This window comes from Ctenocephalides felis, unplaced genomic scaffold (assembly GCF_003426905.1).
Source record: "Ctenocephalides felis isolate EL2017-DRISC unplaced genomic scaffold, ASM342690v1 CF-g0.4_SCAFFOLD_00845, whole genome shotgun sequence".
Classification (NCBI taxonomy): Eukaryota; Metazoa; Arthropoda; class Insecta; order Siphonaptera; family Pulicidae; genus Ctenocephalides; species Ctenocephalides felis.
In genome coordinates, this window is record NW_020536999.1 from 22,103,716 (window position 1) to 22,113,579 (window position 9,864).

Consider the following 9,864-nt stretch of genomic DNA (forward strand, 5'->3'; position numbering starts at 1 on the left):
AGGTACAACACAATTAATATAATCATAGATATTCTAAGTTTTATAGAAAACTATTAATTAGAAACCGCGTTATTAGTTTCCAGTAAAAAAAAAATAGTTTTGAAAATAAACGGTTTAAAATTTGATCTAAATTTTTGAGTCTCAATTTTAAAAATGCGGGTAGGTTTGAGCAACTATACAAACTATTTCACAAATTCGTAAAGACACTATATAAAGTGTTATACATTGTTAGATTTGTCTTAAAGTTCATAATTTTTCTTTCATATATTGCAACTTGGTATTTTTAACAATTTGGCCTATGGGAGAGTCAAACCGCTGAAATTTAAAGAAAGTATAAAAATCTCAAGATTTTCAACCTGCTTTAGGGCAAAATACCACATACTCCAAGTTTCACAGTGTAATTCATTTTTTATCAGAATTATTTCTACAAGAATAAATAGCCAATATTAGCTTTAAATTTATGGAGATGTTAACTTTACAATATTCATTAACGCGATTTATTGTCAGAGATGTAATTCTGAAAATTAATAAAAGATTTTGCATTAGTGCGTAATTAGTAACAAATTTCATGTTTATAGATAATTTATTACTTTTATATATATATATATATATATATATATATATTATAATTTTGTTTGCATATTGAAACCGTAATCACAAAGACAGAAAATCGTTTAACATGTAAATATGAGATTGTTACAATTTTGCATAATTGGATTGTATGTTACGAAATGATTCTGTATAATATACGCCTAGTATAATAATAAATAATATCGAACATATTTTATAAATTTATAGACTGGGAGTAAATATTAAAATTTATCATTCAAATGAAAACCTACTTTAAATTAACATTGATTTTTAATATAGGTATATAATCATATTGACTCAGAAAAATTTGTTTTCACAGAACTGTTGACATAAAAATAATTTGAATATATTCTGAAAAAAATTATACTGTGATGTTAATTTGTATTATTTATTCAGCTTGTCTCAAAATATTGTAAATTTCCAAAAAATCACCAACACAAAACAATATTGAGAGTATTTCTCTGTCAGTATAATCAGTTTTGACAAAGTCTTTGAAATAGTAATTCTAAACAAAATCTTTGTACTTACAGAAACACTTTACTTTGTATTCATATATCAAATATAAACTTAATTTAGTATTGATATATAATTTATAAAATTGCTCGATATGCCAAAGCATTTACATTTATGCAATATATTTAATAATACATTTCATGCAGTTCTCGTTCATTTTTCTTAAGGCACAATTTAATATTGATTTATTCAAATCGTTTCCACATGTTCAGCTAATTAAATTTTGCATAAATTACATATAGTTTGCACAAATTACCTCTGTTGACAGTTAAGATATTTATTTGCGTTAATCTTATAATAGATTTTCATTTGAGGCATGTGACTTTGTGTCAATGTTTGACTTATTTTCTTGCTGTGAAATGTCTGAACATATTCATTTCAACAAGTTTAATCAGTTATAATATACAGAATAAAATTTGCTTTGAGGCAAATTGCTTGTACTTCCCGTACCAAAAATATTTTTTTTAAGAAAGATTCAATTTTATTTTAAAACTCTGAAGAAAATCTATTTTTGGGATTTTTAAATTTTTTGAAGAATAATTTATCTTTTTAAAAAATTTGATTTTTCTTATAATTTAAAATATCTCTGAAATTTTCAACTTTTTTTCAAAGCAATCGCGATACGCTTTCTCAAAAATTCAATTACCATTTTTGACTCTTTTTCTCCGTCTCTTCGAAAGGGCTCAACCTGCCTTTGCCAAAAACTAATCAGCTCGTTTCCTTATCAATACGAATCGAAAGTTTTTTGAATTATTGAAATCGGTTGAACCGTGTTTCTGAAATTGCCGACGAAAATTTGTATCCGCACACACACACACATACATACATACACACACATATACACACACATACATCCATTATTTCCAAGGTATGCCAAACTGTTCAGAAGACCTTAAAACATAAACATGTACAAAAATTTTTGATTTTTTTGCAATTACTATAACTTATTCTACGGGTTAAAGTTAAAAATATACATAAAAAAATAAATTTGATGCACCTGAAGAAAACGAATTTTTTATAATTTTGAGTTGTACATTTTAATACAAACAATTAATGAACCAGGAATATGAAAAATCAATATTATAAGAAAATCTACCAAGTTTTAAAAAAGTCATTATTTTAGTAGAAAACTACAAAAAATAAGAAACAACATATAATATGTAATATTATAGGATCTGTTACCTGTAAGAATTAATTCTTAGTCTTTTACCTCAAATAGTTTGTATGAAACTAAAAATTTTCCTAGATGCGTTCTTGCGTGATAATTATGATATAATATTCAATATTTATTGATGATAAAGTTATAATAACTAATTACTTTCATTTAATTGACTTCACCTTGACTGCATCTACTATTAGATGATCCTTTGATCAATAAATGATATGTGTAATCTTCTTAAGTAATATTCTTTCAATATTATTAAATGCAAATTAGTCGCAAAATCATCTAGGATCTATATAATTTCAATAATTCAGTAATTGATTAGTTTTTGTATAATACGTTTTTAATATACTAATTTATTAGAACTACATATTAGGAACACGCAGATGATGATTTAAAATGACATTAAATGCAATTCAAAATAATATTATTTTCATAAAAATAGATTGTTTATTTAATAATGATTATTTTCTACAATAACAAATTCGTTAACATTTCATTCAAAATAACTTTTATCCGTTTGTTGTTTTTTGTAAAATTAACCTTTAATCAATCAAGCGAATAATAGTTTTCGTTAATCGTCAATGTTCAATGATTAATTGCTGATTATTTCCTAGATAGATTAGAAATAAGCCATTTCTAATATATATTTTATATGTTTTCATTGAAGCGAAAAATTGAAGGTTTTTAAATGCAGTTTTTAGGAAGATACTGAATATTTGATTGAAGGATTTGATTTGACCATTCACATATCAATCTTTGGAGCTATAAAAAAATTACTAGAAGCCATGTATGAATTATCACATTTTTTTTTTTAAATTTAAAAAATGGCAAGTTATGTCTTATTTATTGATTGCTTATCAGAATTATACATGAAAATCATCATTAGACTTTTAAACATATAAACCAATATAGTTCTTGTTAAACAAACAATTGTTATAGTTACATTATAGATTTATTTGCACATTTTTTTTTCTTAATCTAATCATCTTCTTACATTGCCACACATTTTTTGCTGAATTTCTATCAAACTCTTACCTTTTGTCTCTGGTACAAAAAATACAATATGCAAACTGGCCAGAACCATAAATCCAGAAAATATCAAAAAAGTCGAACCCATTCCAAGAAAATTGTTCAAAAATGGAAAACTTTTATTAATTCCAAAATTTAGAACAGAAGTCAATATCACAGAAGCTCCAAAAGCATATTGTTTAGCCTTTGGTGCAATCAGTTCTCCGGTCAAAGTTGGACCTAAGGCGCTAAATCCCCAAACAAAACTTATCGAATGGACCATGAGACAAACTATGGGTAACCATCCAGATTTGAAATCTAATAAGGATTGGATGCCCAAAGTTCCTAGAGTTATGCAGGATATGACACTATTTTGCAACAGAAGATGCTTTCTGGGAAACCGTTCAATTATAAAGAGTTGGAGAAATGCTGCTCCAAACTGAACTGCAAAATTGATAATGGCCGCTGTCTTAGGATCAACCGCACTTCCAGCATCCTGAAAAAATAAGCTGGATTTACTATAAGATTTTATAATGCAAACTTTTATTTTACCTTGAAAATTTTCTCAGCGTAGGACATCACAAAGTTCATTCCGCAGAGTTGATATGATGCAACAACTCCCATGGATATAAAGAATCCCCTAACAAAAGCCTTGTCCTTCATTAATTGTCGAATTGTGGTTTTTTCAGCAACAGTAGTAGATTCTACTAGATTTATTAAATATTCCAATACATGTCTGCTTTTTCGTTCACCATACAAAATTTGCAAGGATCTTCTTGCCAAATGGTATTCTTCCTTGATCACATAATAGACCGGAGATTCAGGAGCAAAGTAGAATATGATGATGAATAGCAAGCAAAAAATATTTAAAGCTATTGCTAATCCTCTGTAATCTAGGATTGTTGATAGTAGTAGACTCATCAACGCTCCAAAGGACATGGATAGTGGAAATAATGCTCCAAACATAGCTCTGTTTTTAGGTTCAGAGATTTCAAAAATATACATCGGGATGACAACACATGCTCCTCCGAGAGATAATCCTGCCAATATTCTGGCAATGTAGAATAGCCAGACTTTTGTACCCATTATTATTAGCATCCAAGATGCTATGAAAGGAATAGCATCGATTAATGCTGTAATTCTTCTGCCAATTTTATGAACTAAGAAACCAGCAATAAATGCGCCTGGTAAAGCACCAACTGCTATTAGGGATCCATGAACCTGAAATGTAGGCAAATAATGATTCATATATTACGTTGGGAATGTTCAATAAGGCGTATATTACATTAAAAATTCCGGAGTAACAAAATGTAATCGATTATTATTTTATTGTTGACTTTTGTATAAGAAAAAAATACTGACCTTCTTCTTGGGTAAAGGTAATGGTGGAATTTGGATTCTGTAATTCTGGTAAAGCCGAGGCAGGCCACAAAAGCATAGCACCGACAACAACATCCAAAATACATACTACAAAAATAATAATAAAAATTAATTTATATAAATCACTTCACGAAGAAAAAGTTTAGGTCTCGACGTTTCAAGCCATTCTGAATCGAATGAGACCAAATTGGAAGAAAGTATATGTGTGTGTGAACAGATTTTTTACGTTTCCGTTTGCCAAAATTAGACCTTTTATCGGCGTTTGTTCAAAAACGTCTGAACCGATTTCAAAAATTTAAAAGCCTTTTGATGTATCTCAATAAGGATTATCGTTTCTCAGTTTTAGGCGACGATCGGCCGAGTCGTTTCTTTGTAATTTGAAAAAAAAGTAAAATTTTTCGTCCACATTTAAGCTCATACTACCGAATCGATTTGAAAAAACTAAAAACTGTTCAAAAGATATAAGTTGGGTATGATACTGATTAGTTTTAGGTGAAAATCTACCGAGACGTTTTCTTGTAATTAACTGTTGAAAAAAAAATTAAGCTGATTTTTATGTAACTTTTTTCGCGATATATATCATGATCTTATAGAACTTACTAAATTATTACGGCCTTACGACAAGTAGTTTAATTTTTGAAAATTTATCAAAGTTTGAGAAAATGAGTAGTTTTTTTGATGTTTGTTATAATTAAAATTAGATGATTGACTTGGTATAACAATAGAATACTTGGTTTTAATAAACATACTAAACCATTAAAGTCCTACGGAAACTGGTTCAATTAAAAATTGATTTTTGGAAATTTGCTTTTAGAAAATACTCCGAGTTAACGTGTTCCTTCGTTTTCAAATTTGTGTAATAAATCCACTCGAAATACTTTTAATCACTCATAAATTGATTTATTTTTTATTGATTAAGTCGATTGTTCACATATATCAGAAAGTTCACGTAATTTGCCTTTAGGCAAAATACCACTTACAACCAGTTTAAATATTTTTTAAAATTAATTTACTGTGATACGAAGAGAATTGTCTAAGTAGACTCTGGATCATGGACAGGAATAAGAGTTGGTATAAAATGTGTCTCTAAAGAAATCGGAAAGAATTCAATTAACTTGAAGATGTGAAGCACTTCAAGTAATAGTAGAGCATCTTAACTCTGAACTGATTTAAAGATCAGAGTGAGAATTATTAATCTAAGGCAGTACAAAAAATGTGGGCGATGAGAAAACTGAGTGGGCGGATAAAAAAGAAATGTTATGGTGATGCTATGTTACGAGTCTATATTCGTATGAGGTGGTAGTAACGAATTGTCAATATCCAAGTATTTGCTGTGTTATCAAACATTTGCACATATAACCTAACTTTACATAAACGTGCACATAAAACGTATGCGTTACCAAGAAGTCATCAGAAAGATGCACTAGTGATAAAATTGTTATTGGACGTTTGTGTGTTTTGTAGGTTAGATTTTATGTGTAATGGCTAAGAACATACTGCTATAGATTTTTGAGAGTTTGCTACTACCGTATTATACGAAGATAGACCCATTACAGAGCATTACCTTAAAATTTCTATTTTATTAGACAATTGGCCTTTCAAGAGCCTAGAGCAGTGATTTACAAAGTGGTCCACGTGGACCCCCAGGGGTCCATGCCTACTTTCGAGGGGTCCACGGCAATAAAAACAAAATTTGGGGTCCACGGCATATTTAGAAATAATTTAAACTTTAAATGTTAGTATTGAGAGCGGAGCCAGCGACCCATCAACCTCGCATATATCAGAAACTATTGAATGTTCCAACTTTAAATTTTTTTTCAAATATATAATAAAGTGTACTTATAATGTATGTCAAGTTTCATCAAAATCTAATTATGCATTTTTGAAAACGTACAATCTGTTTCAATACTAGTATTGAGAGCGAGGCAGCCACCGATCAACATCGCATATCTAAAAAACTATTGAATGATCCAACTATAAATTTTTGTCAAATATTTAGTGTGAAGAAACTTTTACCAAATGATGAGATGATAGCCGAATCTTGTGACACAAACAAGTTTGGGAACCTATGGTCTAGAATGATAGAATAGCTTTTTTAGAGTTTGCTACTACCAACTCATACGAAGATAGACCCGTAACATAGCATTACCATAACATTTCTATTTTATCCGACAATTGGCCTTTGGATTCCAGAAGAAACTATTTTAAGCCTTTTTTAATAATACTATACGGATCAGACACATGGACTCTAACGAATGCCAACAAAAATTGTTTGAATTATTGTGCAATATAGAGCAGGAAAAGTTTATAATACTATTGATCAATTGAACATAAATTTTGCAGAAAAAATTCAATTTTTCTCAATTCAGCGAATTTCTATCGAATTTTACATTTCCGTATACATAAATTACTTATTTCACCATAAATTTCTACCTTGTCACATAAATTAAATCTTTGAATATTCTAATCACGCGTGCGACAATTATTTCAACATTATTCCGTATGCGTATAAATAAAACAATGAATATTTCACATTCGTACTAAAAAACGTTTTTAGATTAAGTAAACTAAGAATAAAAATTTTAAAAATGAGTTCAACGTACTTACTGGATATCGCAGAAAGCAAGACAGGTATTATATCAGTTTTTCTCGAAAAAACTGAACGTTTTTGAAGATTCAAAATTTGCAAAGCTATTTCTTCATCTTGTGTTTGTTTTTGAACCATTTTCAAAAATAAATGTGAATATTAAGAAATATATAAAATTTGCTTAAACCATAAATCTTATTGCAACAAAATAAATGTAAAAGTTAATGTATTTGAATACATTTTTGCGTATTTTTTTAACTTTTACGTACAGCAATACGTCAACAAGTTAATTGAACTTGAAATTTCCCTACAATGTGTAATAGTTTTTTTTAGATGAAATCTGGGTGAAATAGAACTAAAATTTCTGATTAAAATATTTATTGTGATTATTAATACATATAGAATGACTAAAACATTCTTAATAATTTTATAAACATTCGTTTTCTAACTCTATCTCCAAAACGGCTGAAACTGCCTTTGACAAAAACTAATCAGTACGTCTCCCCGTCAATACGAATAGAATGTTATTTAAATCCCGGAATCGTAGACGAAAAATTGTAACCCACAATATACCCACACAAATACATACATTTTATATAAGACATGCCAAAATATTTAGGAGGTCTTGAATCATAAAATATGCAAAATTCTTCATTTTAAATTTTTTAGTGATTTTTATAACTGACTACCTTAAGTTATCAAAATACATTTGAATTATTTTTTTATTTCAAATATTTTTTATTAGATTTTTTCACAATTTTCTTTATTGTTTTGAATTATATTTATGCTAGTAGATTGCAGTCAAGGATTAATCCACATTTTTTCACATTGACCCAGAAAAATCTGCACATTGATGGTTATATGTCATATTGTTTATAAATTATCTGGAATAACAATTAATTAATTTATTATCTATATCATGAAAGAGAAGTTTAAATCAATAGAAACACACGTTTGTTGCAGAAAATAATTATTTTGTATCATCTATTTTAATGATCTTAAGTATATTAAAAACTATTTCAAAATAAGTAATATTGCTTGACATTTTTTCCATATTTATTTACTTATATTTTAATTATTTATTAATGAATTATTGATAAGTTATTGATTTTTATACTATATATTTATTCAGTTATTTATTCATAGGTTATTTATACATTGACTTCCTATAGTTTTTATTTAATTAGTTTATTTATATTTTAGTTATGGATTTATAAATTATGTTTCTATATTAAACTATTGGTTTATATTTTTGTTTTTTACAAGTTTTTTAGTAATAAGTAACCCAATGTACTCTATTTTTTCTACATTATTACACATTGTTTTCTGAATAATTTCGAATTGCAAATTTAAATTTGCATAAATAACTGTATTTATTATAGTTATTATTTTACTATCCGCCTAATGTTGATAATTTTTTATCTGAACACGTTCTTCATTGATAGTTAGTAATGAGTTTTAAACAAAAAAAAAATCATATCATTAATCAATTGAATTATCATATTTGATATTCATAAATCATACATTTTGTAGAGAAAAAAATGACATGTAATTTTAAAATGTATCGAAAAGCAATAAGAATGTATGTAATAATCATAAACATATATGTAGAAGTAAGTAGATACTTCTTGGTAGACAGTAGAGTATATGAAGTACAGAATAATGGAACAAATTGGTATAATTTTTACTTGAAATTATATTTTCTGTCAAATTCTTATTGCTGTCTATTAAGAATTGCAATAATTTTACGAAGTAGAAACTACGAAAAATAATCTGTGTAAACAGTGTGAACTAATCAAGTGCACAATATCACTACAAGCAAAAGTTTTTTGAATCATAAAGTAGGTATTATACCCCGGCGATATTGACATACCCTTACAAAAGACCTAGTCTGAGATGCCTAGATGCATTTCCTTTGCTGTACAAAAAAAGAGCGCGCGTAAGGTTCACACGCGATTGAGGTAAAACTTACTCAATAAACTCTACTGTACAAGATGCCATTTAAGTTAAATTAAATACATCATATAACAATTTTGAATAATGTTTATTAGGAATATGGTAACACTCGAAATGCACACATTTATTAATGTCAACCATTATACTTATTTATATAATAATAAATTATAAATTATATATTTGTAGTAGCATTCAAATATTTATAATATTTGAAAACAAAATGTAATTAAAGTCATACCTCAATTACGAAATCGTGGTTTGTCATTGTACTTAACATTTAGGACTTGAACCTTCATTAGAGAAATGAAGTAATTGCTGATTAATAAATTCTATAATGTTCGTTAGTGAGTGGATTATGTTAAACAACGCCTAAACAAATATTGTTTTCGCAACTTCACTCATCATGCAATTGTGTTTTAAGAACTTCATGTAATTAAAATTCATTGACTGATGGTATGTTTTTACTTTTTCGCTGGCAATATAATCTCATTCTTTGAACAGCTGTAAAATTTATTTTTTGCCTAAAAATATTTTCCATTTCAATAACTTGAAAGATTTATAGAAATTACGAATAATATTATATAGATTAATATTATATAAAAAGAAATAATTTCTAAGGAACAAGGTAATATTAAGGAATAGAGTAAAATATTCTTCTGATTCA

At 27.6% G+C, this 9,864-nt stretch overlaps 1 protein-coding gene across 1 annotated transcript in view; it reads right to left on the bottom strand.

Annotated features, from left to right (window-relative positions):
* Nucleotides 1-2,778: 2,778 nt before the first annotated feature.
* Nucleotides 2,779-9,864, bottom strand: part of LOC113380535 (facilitated trehalose transporter Tret1-like) — an 8,615-nt gene continuing 1,529 nt past the window's right edge. The window contains exons 2-5 of the mRNA XM_026619735.1: nt 4,640-4,744; nt 3,830-4,498; nt 3,283-3,773; nt 2,779-2,809 (exon numbers count right to left, since the gene is read on the bottom strand). Of these exons, the coding sequence (XP_026475520.1) occupies nt 2,779-2,809; nt 3,283-3,773; nt 3,830-4,498; nt 4,640-4,744 (1,296 nt within the window). The remainder of the gene's footprint in view (nt 2,810-3,282; nt 3,774-3,829; nt 4,499-4,639; nt 4,745-9,864) is intronic.